The sequence below is a fragment of the Miscanthus floridulus genome, chromosome 1 (assembly GCF_019320115.1).
Source record: "Miscanthus floridulus cultivar M001 chromosome 1, ASM1932011v1, whole genome shotgun sequence".
Taxonomy (NCBI): domain Eukaryota; kingdom Viridiplantae; phylum Streptophyta; class Magnoliopsida; order Poales; family Poaceae; genus Miscanthus; species Miscanthus floridulus.
In genome coordinates this window covers 129561806-129580442 of record NC_089580.1, presented here as the reverse complement: position 1 = coordinate 129580442, position 18637 = coordinate 129561806, and the positions used below count along the sequence as shown (strand labels likewise).

The following is an 18637-nucleotide window of genomic DNA, read 5'->3' as shown; positions in this document are numbered from 1 at the left end:
AATGTGAAAAAAAAATATGAGGAACCTTTGAACAACCTCTTAGCTTGGATTGTTCATCTGAAGATTAAAGACAAAATAAGGTGCTCAATTCTAGACCATCTCTTTGATTACCTTCCTAAATTCAAGTTGGTTTCCTTAACTAATTCGAAAACTTTGAATACTGCCTATTATTTCGTCATATTTCATCTGAAAAACAAAATATTAAGACTAACATCTGGAGAATTTTTATTTATAAATTCTTCAAAAATATTTATTTTTAGAATGAGCAGATTCGAAAAGGTGGAATCATACTATCAGTTAACTAAGATGGGTCTTTTTTTTTCCTTGGCTTGCCCTGAATTGTTGCAACTTTATTGACATAGCTTACATTTGTAAACTCTACGGTTGGCATTGATACACAGATGCTTGATGCTGAGCACAACCAGCTGCCAAAGCAACTGTGAAAATAATAATTGAATGTAGAACAAATTCTTGTGCTCAATATGATGATGTTGTTACTAAGATATTTTTTACATCTTGGTATGGCCATGTCCTGTATACATATGGAGCTTTTACTGGCAAAAGTAGGAAGAGATGACAAGCATTTCAGTTTCATGAGAATGTACATATGTGATTAGATCGGTTTAGTGGGGACTAGGTAAAATTCTCATCTTGAAAGAAGTGAAATTCATTCAGCAATCTTGATATATTTAGCAAGCACATGCTGATCGTCTCGAGTTTGAGTTATGACATTTAGAACACGAATTGTGCACTGAGATTGCCATGTATTGTGGTTGCCGTTATACTACATGAGTTGCAACAAGTTCAGATTTAAGTTATCGTGATATTATTTTGCTCCTGTTACAACATACGGGCATGATCCTAGTCCAATTAATCATCAGCAACTACCACAGGAAATATATACAGCAAACGGATAGTGAGATAGATCCAGTGAAGTGATATGATTAAGCCTCACATAAAAAAAAAAAAACTATACAACGCTCATAAAGTAAATACTTTGTATAAAGTAAAATAGAAAAAAGTTTCTCTGTGGCAATCCATATGGCTGCAATGCCTAACAAGCAACAACAAAGCCATAATATTGCAGTTGAGAAGAATAAGAAACAAAAAGGCACTCTCTAATGTACCTCCACGTTCCAATCCATGAGGTATTTTGCAGGGACCAAACACATTTCTACACCAACACACCATTTTCATATCAGTAAGTTGTACATACCAGCAATGAAATGAAGCTAAAAGAGTCCCTCAAATCATCATATGACATTAAGCCATCCTGCTACTACACGCGAGAAAATAGACATCAAGGTAAGCTTCACAGGAATGAACCACAAAGTTTTTTTTTTGTCAGACAATTAAATATATGGTGCAACACCATTGCAGATTTTCATAAGACACAATTTGGTTACTCCAATTTTTTCATTAAAATAGCCCACTAAAAACATATAACATAGAAATGACAAGCTACTAAATCATAGTTGTTCTGTTATATCATCCATGAAAGTGCGATAACTTATTACTGTATATTTACAATTTTGAAATGGCCCTGAAAGGTGGACAATAGATCGGTTGACTCAACACTATTCAGAGCCATCAGAGGTCTCATCATCATCATCATCATCATCATCAGATGACACACCTCCAACTGCAGCCCGTAGCACTAGATTAAGTAATCCTGTGTTGTCCTCATGGTCTTCTGATGAATCTTCTTCAGCTGATCGTTGCCTATGGTCTGATACCAGTATGTGTTGGATCAACAGATCTGGTAAGTCAAAGCGCCAGAACTTGGCTCTTCTCTTGCGAGGCCTCGACTGGAGCTGCCAAACAAGGGAGGTACTCGATAAATTTTAAATGTTTAAATTTCAAATATCAAACAAAAATGGATGATGCTGAACTGGAAAGACGAAATCATGGAGAAAGTAGTGATGTACAAATGTCTCCAACAGATCAATAAATATGGCATCCTGACCAACAGATTGCTACAGTTTCTCCACTATGCGGAGAATATAGGTTGGCCAAAGGTAGAGATGATAAGGGGACATAGATGGCCAGGAGATATTACCTCATCAACATTTACCACAGGTGCCCGCTCAATCGCAGAGGGAGTCCAAACTTTTACATCATTATCAATTCCACAGCTCGCAATTGTCATAGCATGAGGATGAGGCTCAATGCAATTCACAATGCACTCATCCCCCTCCATGGCTCGTAGAAACTTCCCATCTCTCTTTCTCCAAATAAACATCCGACCACAGTCTGACCCACTGGCAACGTATTCATCATTTGGCCCAATGAAAGTCACACGCTTCACGGTTTCACAATTGCGATGACCGACATATACCTGAGGCGCAGGTTGAGAAACATCATGTCCAGATGCTAACATTGTTGATTTGCACCCTTCATTTGCTCCAATCTGAACAGATTTTTTGGGGTCAGATCCCAGCCCTCCATTTTTAGGGAATAGATAAATATTCTCTTCATTGTAAGATACAAGCAACTCACTCAGGTGAGAGAACGCTAACCCTGTTATCCCAACACTCTTATCATCAACAAGATGTGGTGGACAATAGCAGTCAGATGTGCGACCAAAATCAGATGATCCATCCCACTTGCACTTGCGGATGTCATACACACGAGCATATGCATTGCTTCCTCCAACAGCAAAAAGATTTGGGTTCCTTGGATCTATTGCAATCGCATTTAGGTGGACACGAGTTGAGGATACTGATTTAATGAAGGAACTTCTGCAAAGAAATAGTTTTGAGGCCGTGTTTGTTCTGAGATCAAACTGCACAAGAAATAAATGGCTAATTAAACTTGGTTATAGTTCAGTTTACAAACACCTGAAATACTACACCTGTTTAATGGCTTACTTGTTGAACAAGGCCATCCTCACCACAGCTGTAGAAGATATAAGGGCTACCGGGCTCTATAGCCAAATTGTGAGCCCTTCCCCCATGTTCACCAAGCAATGTTGTGGAGACGTCTCCACCATCCTGTATCTTGGCAAGCCTCACCTGGTAGAGGCACAAGAGCATCACAGCTGATGAACTGAGACGGTGAATACCATCAAATAAAGTCAAACAAGAAAGCGAGGAGCTAAGAACCAACCTCACCATCAGCAGCACAAGTGACAATTGTCTGATCGTCTGAGCAGGGCATGAACCGTGCCTGGAACACATTGCCGCCATGTCCTGAATGAAACTCTAATTTGACAGTGCCGGTGTCCCAGTCCCACAGCATCACCCTCTGGTCATCAGACCCCGACATGAGGATGTCACCGACCTCATTGAAGCTCACTGTGTTGACGCAGCCCGTGTGCCTGTCAAGCTTCCGATGAATCTGAAGCCGCATCACAAGGTCCTGTAAAGAGGTAACTCCATCAGCAACCCACAACAAATGCATCCAGTATTAACTAATTCTGATTAATTTGCTAAGTGATTCAGACTGCCCTGTTGAACACTCTAATAGGGCAAAATACCAATCCAGTACGTCAATCAAACACCTACGCAACACGGAAATCACATCAACCGCCACCACGCAACGCTACACCCAGCTAAATGGAACTCAGCACGCCCCCAATTAGCGCCACGCGGCCCGGGTCCGAGACCACACCACGCCATTGAACACACCGGCCGTCCAGGCCGATCGATGCGCGCACCGATCCATCCCCGCGACACGGATCGAGATGCGGCAGCGACGGGGGATTAAAAGGGCACAGTGCGGAGAAGGAACGGAAGGCAGGGGAACTGACCTCGGAACCGGCCGCGCGGCGGGCGAAGCGTCGTGGCAGGAGGTCCCCGACCTCGCGGAGGCAGAGGTCCGCGGCGCCGTGGCGCGCCGCGATGGCGGCCCTTGGGCCCGGGTGCCTCCACGGGCGGCGCATGGCGACGAGACGAAGTGTTGGGCTGTTCGGTGAAGGCGAGCAGCACGAGTCCTCGAGAAGCGAAAGGGGCCGAGGAATCTACTATCATTAACTTTGGCCGCTAGAAACACCGTCCACGTCACCCTAAAATCTCCCGACCGTCCGATCTCCCGTCGAGCGGTTCAGATTTCTTGGATCGGATCTCGCCGGAAGTAGCTTCTCCTGCTTCTGCTCGCCTTCTCCGGCCTCTCCTCAGCTTCTCAACGACTTCTCCGGCTTTTCGTCTGAATCCTACTATCATTAAGCCAGCTTGCTTTGGCCGTCAGAAATACCGTCCACGTCACCCCGAAATCTCCCGACCGTCCGATCTCCCGTCGAGCGGCCCAGATTTCTTGAATCAGATCTTGCCGGAAGCGGCTTCTCCTGCTTCTGCTCGCCTTCTCCGACCTCTCCTCAGCTTCTCAGCGGCTTCTCCGGCTTTTCGTCTGAATCTAGGTAAACAAATATATACTCTGGCTCCTACTTCACACATTTTAGATTCTTCTCTTCTTCCTCTCCTCTCTCCTCTTCGCTCTTTCAATCTCCCTCTCTCCCCCGACGCAGGCACGACGACGTCGCCTGGCGCCAGCACGCGGCGGCGGCGGTGCCCGCCCTCGCGCTCCTCCCCCCTCGCATCGCGGTGTGATGGCCAGGCCAGCGCAACCGGCTCAGCGCACGAGGTGCTGGCGGGCCGCGACGGGCCCCCGGGCCGCCGCAGCAAGTGCCCCGTCTGCGGCCGTCACCTCCGACGGCGCTGCGCACACGGCCGCAGCCGATGGCCGCCTGCGTGCTTACCCTCGGCGCTACCTCCTCTCGCCGGTCCGCGTCTGCTACTGCTTCCCACGAAACCCTAGCTGGCTGTTCTCCCCCCTCCCCACACACACCTTTACTGAGCCCAGCGGCTTCTCCAGAGGCAGGCACTTCCTCAGCCTCGCAGGTACTCGGACCTCCTCTAATTTCATTTTTGATTTCGCTGATTTTCCCTCCAATTTAATTGGTTCAGCCCTCCCCTGACCTTTACTGAGCCCAGTGACTTCTCCAGAGGCAGCCGCTCCCTCAACCTAGCAGGTACTCGGACCTCCTCTAATTTTAGTTTTGATTTCTCTGATTTTTCCTCTAATTTAATTGGTTCATACTCTAGGGTTTCTATGTCCATGTAAGTTTGGTGTGTGTGACATTCAGACTGGCACGGGTCCACATCAGATCAGTTTGGTGGCTTTGAGCGCACTGACCCCTCTACTTGAATGAATAGCATGCACAGCTAGTTTGCATGTACTTGCGTTCTTCTCTTCTTGACGTTCATAAAGAGATCACCTAGGTATGTTATTCTTAGTCATTACATTACACAGATGAATTGGAATTGAGATTTTCTTGTGCAGGTTAAGATGGATGGTCCTACCGGCGACAAATGAAATAGATAGAGCTAAAAGGCATCAGGGTATTTTTGTGTTTTCTTTCTAATTCTAATTTTAGTTTTGAATTGAAACTTGATTGCTTTTCCCTATGACAATAACAGAACACCAAACTCTGTAAGGTCAGATATGTCTACTATTTATTGATTCCAAAATACAAAGTAGAAAACCTTGGGAAACTATGCATGTTGGGCGAAATATGTGGAGACCAAAGCTAAAGATTTTAGATTGGTTATTACATCATCATTACTGATCTAAGCATAGATCACTCTTCATTTTTGAATAGTCTTACCGTATTAAATATAAAAAGAGCTTCAATTTTTAAGTTTTTGTGCATGACGTATATATATTAGACTTCTAATATTGTTTTCGTCCAAATATTAAATATATTTTTTATATGTGTTTTAACCGGGTGATTTGCCGGCACGCGTGATGGCGCGCGTGATAGACCAGTAAGGGTGAAACGAAGGAAGCTGCGGTCCGCGGAGTAGATTGGTGGAGGCCGTCACGCTCCTGCCTGCCGAGAGGTGACACGCTGCCGACCTGCCGGGAGGGTACACGTGTTAAGGAGACGAAGGTCGTCTACGGAGTACAGTTACGGATGGTAATGGCCCGGATCGATCCATTATGCAGTTGATCCGATCCATCAAAACAAATCAATTGAACTGGTCTCAAAGTCTAAAATAAATTAATAGGGCCATAATTTATTTCCTAATAGGTGACATAGATCAACCTAATTGTCACATGATATATATTTTTAATTTGGTGGTCGTCGTCTTCTTCTTCTTTCCAAAAAACATGGTTAGCCATAATAATTTACTAGAAAAGTCGGCGTGGCTTTGCCGCGCCCTTCTTGGAAGTATTTTGGTGTTATCCTTGTATTGGTACTTGATTTAAACATGTATGTTTTATAGCGTGAATTAACATTATTAACATTTATGTCAAAAGGTCACAACAGTTTAGTAACCGGGTCAGTACTTAGAGCGAAAAGGTTGGTCTACGAGATCATACATTAAACCACTACTGGTATACTAGGATTCTGATGTTGAGCTAAGTGTCATTGTTAATATTTACAGCAGAATCATAATCAGGAGTTCAAATATTTCCTCAAAATATCATTCCAATGATGGCTACACAGGTAAGCAGCTTGTCCCATGTATGGAATGATCAATACTTTATATACCATGTAAAGGCAATGTGCCTAGCTTACCTTGTCCCATGTATGCAATGATCAATGCTTTATACACCATGTAAAGGCAATGTGCCTAAGCAATTTTGTCGGAGAATAATTTATCATATATTGCTTATATGATGGAATACAGGAAGAATGAGTTTGCCTTATACTTTATTAACCTATATACCAACAACTGCTCGAGAAATATCATGGTATCATTACTTTAGAACCTGAAAAGAGTAGAAGGGTCACCTTACAGTGAAGAGGCACTCCAAAGATGGAGGTATATGAAATCGTAGTATCAAAGTTGGCAAAGGTAGTTCATGTTAGTTGATCTCCACCAATAGGCCCAACGGCCTATTGGGCCCTTATCTCTACTCCCTGATCGGGGGAGCCCAACCCTAATCCGGTTGGTGGACCCCTGTCGCACAGCACATATAAAAGGAAGGTGGGGGTGAGGGCTCGGACAACGAGGTTGATCGGAGCCGCCACCCACTCAACAGAGAAACCCAAAAAACCGATCTAAAGTAGTGCTGGAAGCGACGGGATGTGCCCCACCACCGCCATCGCCCCTGCAGGTCTACACCAGCCCCTCTGGACCACCACTGTATCTCGCCACCGAGCCGGAGCTGCCTCGACACTGATGTCTGCGAGGTTACGACGCTATTGTCTAGGGCGGATCTACGGGTTACACACAGAGGTACCAATCCTACGATCCTAACAATGGTATCGGAGCCAGGTTACAAGTGTGTAACCCTAACCCTAACCGGGTAAAAGCAAAGAAAAGAGTGACCGGGGTGGCGGACATCACGGTCTACCAGTCATCACCGCCACCGCGCGTGGGGGAAAGAAGCCGCACCGTTCGACGGCGCACGGCAAAAGTAAAGAACCGAACAGATCTAGTTCAGATCTAAGGAAAGATGAAGAGTGGGTTCGGATTTGGCCAAACCCTAAGACCTAACCCTAATTTTAACCCCAATCCCAAATCGGGTTAATCCCAAAAGAAGAAGGGGAAGAGGAAAGAATCCGGGTTCAACCGAACCCCTAACCCTAACTCGCATGGAGAAAGGGAAAAGGGGAAAGTCATTCGGATGAACTCCAAAAGAGAAAAGAAATCAAAGAAAAGAAAGGAAAACAGAAAAGAAAGAAGAAGAGAAATAGGGGTCGGCACACGAACCCTAACCCTAGATCCATTCGGATGAACTCTAAAAAGAAAAAGAAAGATCACAAAGACAAATCAGAAAAGATGACAGGTCGGATTCCGAACCCTAGATATATAACCAGTTCGGAAAAGAGGAACGAGATTTAAATCCGAAAGGGGAAGGGGAAAAGAACAGGGTCGGCACACAAACCCTAACCCTAGACCTAAACCCTAATCCCCACCTATCAGATTCGGATAAGAGAAAAAGGAGATCCAAATCCGAAGGGGGAAGGGGTGGACCTACCTCACCGGCCTTTCGCCGGCGCGGGAGAAGAAAGGCCGAACCGGGGCAGCTGCTCGTCGGGCTCGGCAAAGGGGGCACCACGGCCAGGCCGCTCGACGGCGGCGTGCTCACCCGTTGGGGAGCACGCGCGCCGGCGAGGGGGCCGGCGACAGCGCCATGGCTGCATCGCTCCACCGTCCGCTCTTTCGCCTGCTCGTCGCTCGGTTGCGGCTGCGCTGCGCTGAGGAGAAAAGAGAGAGAGGCGATGAGAGAGCACCGGGAAGAATGAAGCTAGGGTTTTTCCCCGGGCGCGCGCGTTGGGGTTTTTTAACCGAGCGAAATCGACGCTTGGTCGTCCGATGCTAGATGAACGACCGAGATAGAGCGGGCCAACTTGCGGCCCAGGCGGGAGCGCGTGGGGCAGCACTTTGCCGGCCCAGGCCCAGGTTGCGGCCTGGGTGCGGCCTGCGCGCACGTAGAGAGGCGGGCCGAGCTGGCTTTTGACGTTTTGGGCCGCCAAGAGCAAAGAATGAGCCCGTTTCGCATTTTTCTTTTTCCTGGAAAATTGAAAATGCAAATTGGCTCAAAAGAAAAATAGAAAAAGTAATTTTTCCACTGCTAAAGAAAAGGTATATTCTCCGGTTATTTTGAACAGACATGATATTTAACTGGAGAAAAGAAAAGTTTTTCCAGTAAATGTTTATTTCCTGGAAATTGATTAATGGATTAAAGGAAATAGAAAATACAATTTTCCCTGTGGGTAAAATTCAAGAAAAGGAGAAGTTTTTCCACAGCTTGAGAAATTGTTTATTCTCCAGTTAATTTGTACCAACGTGGTATTTAATTGGAGAAAAAGAGATTTTTTCCGCTGCTAAAGAAAATATTGATTCTCCGGTTATTTTGAACCAATGTGGTATTTAAGTGGAGAAAAGGAGATTTGACATGATTATGATGTTGTTATTTTCTGACCAACGTTGTTAATAACAATATCATAATTTTACTGATTTATGCATTAATTCTACTTCTGCCCAACGGTGATGTAGAATTAGTGTATAAGAACAGATGTTAATTTTAATGATTTATGCATTAATTCTACTTCTGCCCAACGGTGATGTAGAATTAGTGTATGAGAACAGTTCTAAAAATTAATGATTTATGCATTAATTCTATTTCTACCCAACAGTGATGTAGAATTAGTGTGTAAGAACAATTGTGAAAGTTAAAGATTTATGCATTAATTCTATTTCTGCCCAACGGTGATGTAGAATTAGTGTATAAGAATAATTGTATGTTTTGATTTTAACCAACGTTAGAATCAAGGCATGCAAATGGTGTTATTTTATGTTAAGAAAAGTTTGACCTGGTTTTCATCTTGTCTAAGGTGGACTGGGTAGTCAACTCACCGTGTTCCACTGAGTTTGTGACACCGGTGAGGGAGACAAAAGAGAATGATGCCACTTGAGCAACTAAAGAGAGTGATTTTGAATCCCAAAAGATAGTCCTATGACTTTTGTGCATAGGAAGTGGGTCACTACCAATAAGAAATATTTTAGCTGTGATAAAGAACATGATTGAACCTGTAATTGTGGGCTCAATCCCAGAATGTGACACAGTCACCGAGTACCTCGATAGAATAAAGAGTCAGTTCACTGGCTCTTCAAAGACATATGCTACCCAGCTGATAAAGTAGCTGGTGACAGAGTATTACTCTAGAAATGGTGGCATAAGAGAGCTCACGATACGTTGTCGAAATTATAGCATTGTCATTTAGGCCATATTTCGAGGGGGAGAATAGAAAGACAAGTTAAGAATGATATTCTTTCTCCATTAGAGCTCTCAGATTAAGAACAATGCAGAGAATGCATAAAAGGAAAGTATATAAAGAAAGATAATAAATGAAGCACAGGAATTTTACAGATTATTCACACTGACATTTGTGGTCAGCTTTCCTATAAAGAGTGTGGATGGTTATGATTCGTTCATAACATTCACAAATGATTACTCCCATTATGGCTAAATTTATCCAATCAAAGAAAAAACAGAAGCATTGGATAAATTTAAGATATTAAAGATGAAAATAGTCAGGTCTGACCATGGGGGAGTACTGCGGTCAGCATACCCTAAAAAATGGCATAGTAGCCCAGTATTCTATACCGGGTGAACCTCAGCAGAATAGAGTAGCTAAAAGAATTAATTGTACCCTGATGGATATGGTGGACAGTATGATAAGTTACTCCTCCTTACAGTTGAGCCTGTGGATGGAGGCGTTAAAACTGCCACTCATATTCTCAATAGAGTATCAAGAAAGTCGGTGTCTAAAACACCGTATGAGTTGTGGACAGAAAGAGTACCCTCGCTAAACCACTTCCGTGATTGTGGGGAGCCCTACTGAGGCTAAAGTGTTTAACCCAAACATTGGAAGTTATATTCTAAAACAGTAAGTTGCCATTTGTTTGGCTACATAGAAAAGTCAAAAGGTTTTCGTTTCTACTGTCTAGAGAGACACACAAAGTTTGTGAAAACGAGACACGCTGTTTTCCTAGATGATGAAAAATGAGGGGGAGCATGGTAGCTCGAGAATTTGACCTTGAAGTGAAGCGGGTGTATGCGCCCACTCCAATGATTCATGAGCCAATTTTCTCACTACATGATGTCGCTGCACCGACAGTGTAAGATACTATGGTGTTAGCACCTGTTGTTATTTCACCTATGGCAACAATGAATGAAAATGAGAAACCTGTTCTTCAGGATCCTATAGAACCTATTACCACACATAAGGGGGAGCAACAACAGCCTCAAACAGAAAGATGTGCCAAATGTGGAGGCCCCTAGAAGGTCTCAAAGAGTTAGAAAATCAGCTATTTCTGCTGATTATAAAGTGTATTACACTAAGGAATTTCAAATGGAGGATGATCCCACCTCATTTGAAGAAGCCATGAGAAGTGATCATTCATCAAAGTGGCTTGAGGCCATAGAAGATGAAATAAAATCGATGAATGCCAATAGAGTTTGGGACTTGGAAATAATTCCTAAAAGAGCCAAAACAGTAGGCTGTAAATGGGTCTACAGAACAAAACTTGACTCTCAAGAGAATATAGAAACATATAAAGCGTGACTTGTGGCAAAAGGTTTTATGCAAAGAGAAGGGATTGATGACAATGAGACCTTTTCTCTAGTCTCATGTAAAGTTACCTTCAGAATCTTAATGGCATTAGTGGCACATTACGATTAAGAATTACATCATATGGATGTAAAGACGGCATTTCTCAATAGAGACTTGGAGAAAAATGTTTACATGACACAACCGAAAGGTTTTGTCATAGAAGGAAAAGAACAAATAGGATGTCGCCTAAAGAAATCCATTTATGGATTAGAACAAGCTTTAAGACAGTGGTACTTGAAGTTTGAATAGACAATAAAGAATTTTGGGTTTAAAGAGAATGTAGAGGACAATTGTATCAATACATAGTTTAAGAATGAGAAGTTTATCTTCCTTGTCCTGTATGTAGATGATATCTTACTTGCTAGTAGTGATGTCAGTCTACTACTAGAGACAAAGAAATTTGATATGAAAGATCTTGGGGAAGCCTCATTCATTCTAGGGATCGAGATTCACCGAGATAGAAGAAAAAGGGTATAAGGACTATCACAAAAGGCATACATGGAAAAGATCTTAAAGAAATTCAGTATGCACAAATGTAGTCCCTCACCTACTCCTATAGTCAAGGGCGACAGATATGGAGATTTTAAATGCCCTAGGAACCAATATGAGCTCAATCGATAAAGTGAAAGTGGTTCCATATGCTTCAGCTGTCGGAAGCTTGCAACATGCTCAAGTATGTACGCGCCCTGACTTGGCATTTGTTACCGGGTTTTACTTGGTAGATTCCAGAGTAATTCTGGAATAGAACACTGAAATTAGTAAAGAAAGTCTTGCATTATTTGCAAGGAACGAAAGGCCTCATGATGACATATAGAAGATCTGATTCACTCCACATGGTGGGATATTCAGATTCTGATTATGCGAGAGTGAATGCATATCTAGACGTAGATTTTCTATCATCTCGCAAAGAGGAGCTATTTCATAGAAAAGCTCAATGCGAACCATCAGTACATCGTCCACAATGTATGATAGTTTATAGTGTGTTATGAGGCAGCGGGTAGGTGAACTGACTAAAGAAGTTCATACCCGGTTTGAAGATGATTGACGACATCTATAGACCACTAAAGTTATACTGTGATTATAATCTGGCAGTAAAGGATGCTCACAACATAAGTCAAGTGGTGCTGCCAAACACATTGACATAGAGTATTATGTTGTGAAAGATAAAGTCTGGGATCAAGTCATAAATCTTGAGCATATAAGAACAGAAAGGATGCTCGCGGATCCGCTTACAAAAGGCTTACCACCCAACATATTCAGAGGACATGGTGTTCAGAGAACATGTAGTTAGCATGGGTTTAAGAAAAAGCCTATAAAATTTCTGGACAAAAGAAGGCCCAAAGATAAGTATCTATTTTAGAACAGAGTTGTGAGTTGTAGCTGTTAAGTCTATCGGCAATGGACCGTGACGATGAGACATGCTCTATGAGCTAATCTGTAATGGAATGAACAAAAGTAAATGATATGAAAGTGAAAGATGGAATGAGATCAAGGGGGAGAATGTTAGTTGATCTCCACCAATAGGCCCAATGGCCTATTGGACCCTTATATCTGCTCCCTGATCGGGGGAGCCCAACCCTAATCCGGTTGGTGGGCCCCTGCCGCACAACACACATAAAAGGAAGGTGGGGGTGAGGGCTCAGACAACGAGGTTGATCGGAGCCGCCACCCACTCAACAGAGAAACCCAAAAAAACCGATCTAAAGTAGTGCTGGAAGCGACGGGATGTGCCCCGCCACCGCCGTCGCCCCTGCAGGTCTACACCGGCCCCTCTGGACCACCACTGTATCTCGCCACCGAGCCGGAGCTGCCTCAACACCGGTGTCCGCGAGGTTACGACGCTATTATCCAAGGCGGATCTACGGGTTACACACAGAGGTACCAATCCTACGATCCTAACAGTTCAAGCCAGCGCTCAAGGGTTAATACCATCTATGGCACCACAAACAGTATCAGAATAAATATGGATGAGGTTGAAAAGTGTAGAATATCCTAAGCAAATCCTGATGGCAAATAAATAAGGTATTCCAAAGATGTTGCATTCAGAATAAATATGGATGAGGTTGAAAAGTGTAGACTGCAGATGTTGCATTCATAGGGGATTTACAAAATAAATTTTGTAACACAATATTTAGTAATATGTTTAACATCGAAAGTAAATGCAGATAATCTATAATAACAAATCAAGGTGAGTGCAAACAATTTCCAGGGCAGATAATTTCTTTATGACAACAATTCCAACAAATTGAGAATAAAGCAATTTGCTTCTTGCTTGGCTCTTGGCCTTGCATGGGCCATGGCTCCATGGCACACTTCCATATTGGCACCAATTCCATGCATGCATCCAGGTTGCGTTCATAATTGATCACTTGGACGATCATACTAAAAAAAAGTGTTGAGGTGATTCGGCCCCACAGATGGAGACAGAACAGGCTCGTCATGCTTGCAATTGCAGAGAGAAAAGGAAGTTATTAGTGCATAAAATGGAATTACCTCACCTTAATTCAATAGCATGCCGCAGTCCCGGAGGATTTAGTGCATAAAGAATTTCTCTCACTTAGTGCAACTACTCCAGGTATTGATTGTGCCGTCTTAATCTAATCCAATCCAATCTCATTGAACTAACAGAGAGAAAAAGGACATGATTCAGCTGCACTTAAAATAAGCCGCAGAACTGTCCAAGAACAGGGGAACAAGATTATAGCAGAACTAAAGTAGCGGCACTGCAGGGCTGCGAGGTTGGCTGGTAAAGGCCTTTGCTGATAGTTTCACCTCAAGGAACGTCAACACAGAGCTTTCTATTATGTGTCCATTGTATATTGTCCAAACTCAAAGGCGACGCTTTCATCTGCGTAGGAAACTGTCTAATGTCTGCTACTTGCTTTTATCTATTGAATGAAACTGAGCATTCTATTAATAAAGGATTAGCTCTTTACAATAGGAACATGGATCAGTCATAATTTTTTTGGCAGGATTGAAAACTGAAAGTTCACTTTAGTAAACCAAAAAATAGGCACGGGGCATGTTCCGGGTTACCCGACGTTATGTTCGAGGTCAGGAACGAATTGATGAGCACATTGCTGGCCTTCTCTAGGCTCTCGAACCGTTGCACCACCCACTGATGCCTGATGTTACAGTGGAATACCGGGCAATATTTCCGCTAGAATCCCGAGCGTGAACAATTCTCGCCTGGTGGCGAGCGGCAGAGACCATGGTATTCCGGATGGCCATTTCATCGAACAATATGGGGCTGGCTCTAGAGCCTGCTAGCGGTTAGCGGTTAGCCTGCTATGTCATGGCTTCCGTCACCCGTCAGTGCTGCCGCGCGGCACCGCTGCCTCGGCCGCCATGCTCCTCTCCTCGGCCGGGCGGACACAGCGTGTGTGGGGGGGGGGGGGGGGGGGGGGGGGGGGCTCAAGCCCTCCTACCAGTATCGTAGCAGTGGAACCCCTGTGAGACCCTCATAAATTTTTAGACAAAGTTCTACATGTAGGGGGAACTGAGACTTAAGATCTAACAACAGTGTTGTTTAGCCCCCTGAAATATTTTCTAGGTCCGCCGCTCCGTATCTATGCAAAAGATGCCGAGGCAACAGGGAGGGGTGCATCTTTGCGGCCACAGCAGCGCGGGCGACGGAGCATGTCGAGTGCGTTGGATGGCTGTCGAGACGGCTAAGCGCCGTAGCATATCGTAGTGCTGGAGAGGTGCACGTATTATTGACGCGCGCAGGCCGCCGCAACCGCAACGGCTGCTGCGCAATACGCGAAACGGAGGGAGGCTGCGCACGGTTTAGGAGGGAGCAGGCCCGGCTCTAGGGGGAGGGCAGCCGGTGCGACCGCTGGGAGGCCAAGGTGCTAGGGGGCCAAGAACATATAGGTAATTAGTGATATAATTTCTTATTTGGCATAAGCTTTCAAAGGCCCAACAAGCATCAGCCCATGCCGTACCATACCTATCTATTTCTATTCTGCCGCGCCGGCCGCGGATCGAGCGAGGAACTAGCGTTCGTTTTCCGCTAGCACCGGCGCTTCCTGTTCTTGCTCATCGACGTGGTCGCGCTATTCTTGCGTGGAGACGCCGACTCACCCGACGTGGTCGCCGACTCGCCGACGCACCGCACACTGGCACACTGCCGTGGTGCCGCGACGACGCGAGCTACAACTACATGCAAGGACGGCGAACAGCAAATGCGATAACAGTAAGCAACCCCAACATGCCAATACCCATGACCGATTAGTATTTTCTAATTTTCAATTTTTTACTTGGACCTCGGGAAGCTAGCGCCAGGGACATTACCGTATTGAAGCCTATTTTTTCTTATTTGTTTAATTGTTTTGTGTATGCGCTTTACTTGTACAGAGGTAGGGTTATAAAGTTCTAAATTAATGTATTTATTTAGATACTTATTAGATGCTGCCTAAAAAACATTTGTCAGGCGCTCATAAAAGTAAAATATTGAGAAGAATATTTTGGACCACATTGATCTTTATATTATTCTTAAAGATTTTGCATCAATAAATGCCTAAAGATGGTTTTTACAAGGCACTGAAGCATTATATTTTTATTTAAGGTAATCATAACAATTATTGTTCTTTTAATTTTTTTGTTGTACTATCGTTATCTTTTATACAAACTAAGTATATGCTGCAAATGAACTTTTATTATTTGGTCTTTACATAGTTCAACGGGTCCTTATCGTCTTGCTTGCCCAAGGGCCCTTAAATTTGTAGAGCCGGCCCTGGGAGGGAGGAGGGGGTTCCACTCGACTCGCACGCGCTAGTGTTGTCGCCTATTGCCAATGAATGGTATCCGTGTCGCCTCAACTAGGGAGCAGCTGGGGACGACGGAGGTAACGGGAGGAGGAAGAGGCGCATGGCGGCGGCAAGCGGAGGACGGAGTCCGGCGCGGCTGGTAGAGAGAGGCGGAGGATGAGGGGAGTGGGTTCGCGAACATTCGCGAGCGTCGGGTTTGTGGCTTAATGGGCAAGACATAAGGCAACCCGGAATCGACACGTGGCAAAATTAGGCGTTGGATTCGGTGGTGCAGATTTCGTCTTTTAAAAGATAAGTATGTCTGATCGAGGAATATCATGTTTTGAAATTGAAAATAGATAGAATTAAAATCACAGTTCACTTGCAAACTTTAATTTAATATATTGTTAATAATGTTAATGTGTTATCATAATACATTTTAATCTTTTATCTCAACTTTTTTAAAGTGTTGATAGTATCCATAGCCCATGACCTTGGCGGGGAAAATAGTTGAGAGCAATCTGACTAGAGCTTGATCACAACTGATGGCTCATGGCTTTCTCAATAAAGACATAGGGTTCAAAGTGGAAACTTGAACTTTGGTAAAACAATTCCGTGTCTCCATTATACTTTACATTGCATATTTGTCTTTGTCTCAATCTACTTTTGGGTTATGCTTGTTTTTGTAGAAAATCTAAGTGCGCTACAATATCAAGCGTGAAGCCTAAGTAAAAGGAGCGACGTTTTGAAACTAATTCTGAAAAGCCCGCAAAGCTATTGTTGGTAATCACTTTGTGTTGCAGGTATAAATCCATATACCTTACTAACACTCTTTGATTGCAGTGTGGATTTAACAGCAGGGTTCATACTCCGATTTAGTTTTCCGAGCAATAGAAAAACCTGGTATATCTTCCGGCTTTAAGTTGTAATTTTCAGAAACTTCTATTCACCCCCCTGAATACGACATCATGGGTCCTTTCAAATATGACATTAGTATATCTATTTAGTCACACCAATCCATGTGTGAAAGTGCTAGTTTGGTTTTGGTAATTAAGTGACCATCTTAGGAGGACTATGTGTTGTATGTTGAGATACACAGGTGTTTAGTCCGTAGGTACATTAGTATGAGCAACTCTTAAGCCATGGTAGATAGGTGGCTTGGATATGTTGATAGTGCTCAACTAGTGAGACGAAGGAGCTCATTGCATATGAGCCATGACACGATGTCATGTGGCTAGGTGGAGAAGATCAAGAGGCATGGTTTGACTATGATGGACCGAGTTACAAGCATGAAGGGAAAGGTAGAGGCTTAGGTGCAATGGATCATCAAGGTGGTGAAATGCGAGTAGAGAGCTTCGCGCCGATGGACTGGGGCAACGGTGAAGAGCAAGTGAAGTTGGAATGGATGAACCAATAAGGTCATGTGATGACATGAAGTGGATCATATCATTCATGAAAGATCAAGCCAAATGTTGATTTGTGCTGATGGTCAAGTGGCTTGATGGAGAGTGATGGAGGAACTTCATGTTATGGACAATGATCAAAGGCAGTGCGGTTTGCTACACCTATGGATGATCATTGTTCATTATTTGATGAAGATGAAGGTTGGATGCTTGTGTGACATCACCTATGGAGAAGATGAAATGGAATGCGCAAGGCAAATATATATTTTGTAGGGCATTTTATTGCACTGGTCTAAGGGAGTAACGAAGTGCTTAACCGGATTTAGGACAGATGGTCGTACTATCAAGAGGGACAAATTTGTTTGCATATCGATCATTTAGTGCCACTTAAGCGATCTAACATTGCATGCGTTGCTAGGATCAAGTGGCGGTTGAAAATGAGTTTGAAAACCTTTGTTAAGTAATTTAAAAAATGCTAACTTGTGATAACGGTGGTGGTTGTCTCATGGGGAAACACTTGGAGTGAGGGATTTTCAAAAGGTCTTAAAACGGTTTGATTGGGGGTTCGTGGACGAACTCGGAGGCATGTTTGGTGCACCAACGGATTGATCCGGTGGTTGAGGAGGTTGTGGCAACAGACTATAAGTTGTGTTGAAGGTGGCGCTGTAGGGAGATCAGGCTGCTGCTGCCAGCATGGCGGTTGAACTGCCCCCACCAGATTGATCCAGTGGTAGCTAGCTAGGGTTTGCTATCGAAATGGTCGCTGGAATTGTTCATGCGGGGAGTGTGCTTGAGTGTTCCTAGCGGTTGAACTGCACGTGAGGGTGGTTGGACCACGCCTGGCCACACGGGAGAAGGCCCATGTTTCAAATAGGACGAGCGCATGCTCCAGTCTAGGCCACTGTACCAATCTGGTGGAGGCGTTTGCACCTCATAGTTGGATCGCGACATGGGTCGGTTGGACACATGAGAGGAGGGCCCATGTGCAGTTAGCCGTTGGGGCTTTTGACTGTTGGGCAGGAGCTGATTGGGCCTCTAACGGTCCATTCGCCAGGCTGGGTGATTGGACCGCTAGGAAGGCCGAGGCTTAGTGTTTTGGCCCAAACGAAAGGCGGTCAGCCATGGGAGCAGGGTTAGGTTGCCCATGTGTAGTGCTCCATTTTAGGCCTCCACTCACTTGTGATTATTTGTGATTATCTGATTGAGTGAGTGATTCCTAGTGCGTTGCATTGTGATGTTGCATTGAGTGGCACTAGATTTTCATGTTGCAAGACGGTGATGCTTGTTACTCTTAGAGGTTGCCACCTCCTCGACGACTTGGAGGCTTGAGGGCTCTATCGTAGCACGCAAGGATATTGTGCGGTGCTCCGGAAGCGACTGCATTGTAAGGGGTGTTATGCTCGCCCTGC

At 44.3% G+C, this 18637-nt stretch overlaps 1 protein-coding gene across 1 annotated transcript; it reads right to left on the bottom strand.

Moving 5' to 3' along the window:
• Positions 1-1357: 1357 nt before the first annotated feature.
• On the bottom strand, positions 1358-3951 carry LOC136493457 (uncharacterized). The gene is made up of 5 exons (XM_066489546.1): positions 3752-3951; positions 3109-3360; positions 2871-3014; positions 2060-2785; positions 1358-1814 (listed from the first exon to the last, which is right to left on the bottom strand). The coding sequence occupies exons 1-5, from the start codon at positions 3881-3883 to the stop codon at positions 1578-1580; spliced, it is 1491 nt and encodes a 496-aa protein (XP_066345643.1). The 5' UTR covers positions 3884-3951; the 3' UTR covers positions 1358-1577.
• Positions 3952-18637: the final 14686 nt, after the last annotated feature.

What these genes read in the sequence shown, in the direction of transcription:
- LOC136493457 (XM_066489546.1), bottom strand. Translation starts at nt 3,883, where the DNA reads ATGCGCCGCCCGTGGAGGCACCCGGGCCCAAGGGCCGCCATCGCGGCG. An exon ending in AGGATGGCCTTGTTCAACAA is followed by an intron (nt 2,786 to 2,870) that starts GTAAGCCATTAA and finishes TTTCTTGTGCAG; the next exon opens with TTTGATCTCAGAACAAACAC. An exon ending in CTGTGGTAAATGTTGATGAG is followed by an intron (nt 1,815 to 2,059) that starts GTAATATCTCCT and finishes CTTGTTTGGCAG; the next exon opens with CTCCAGTCGAGGCCTCGCAA.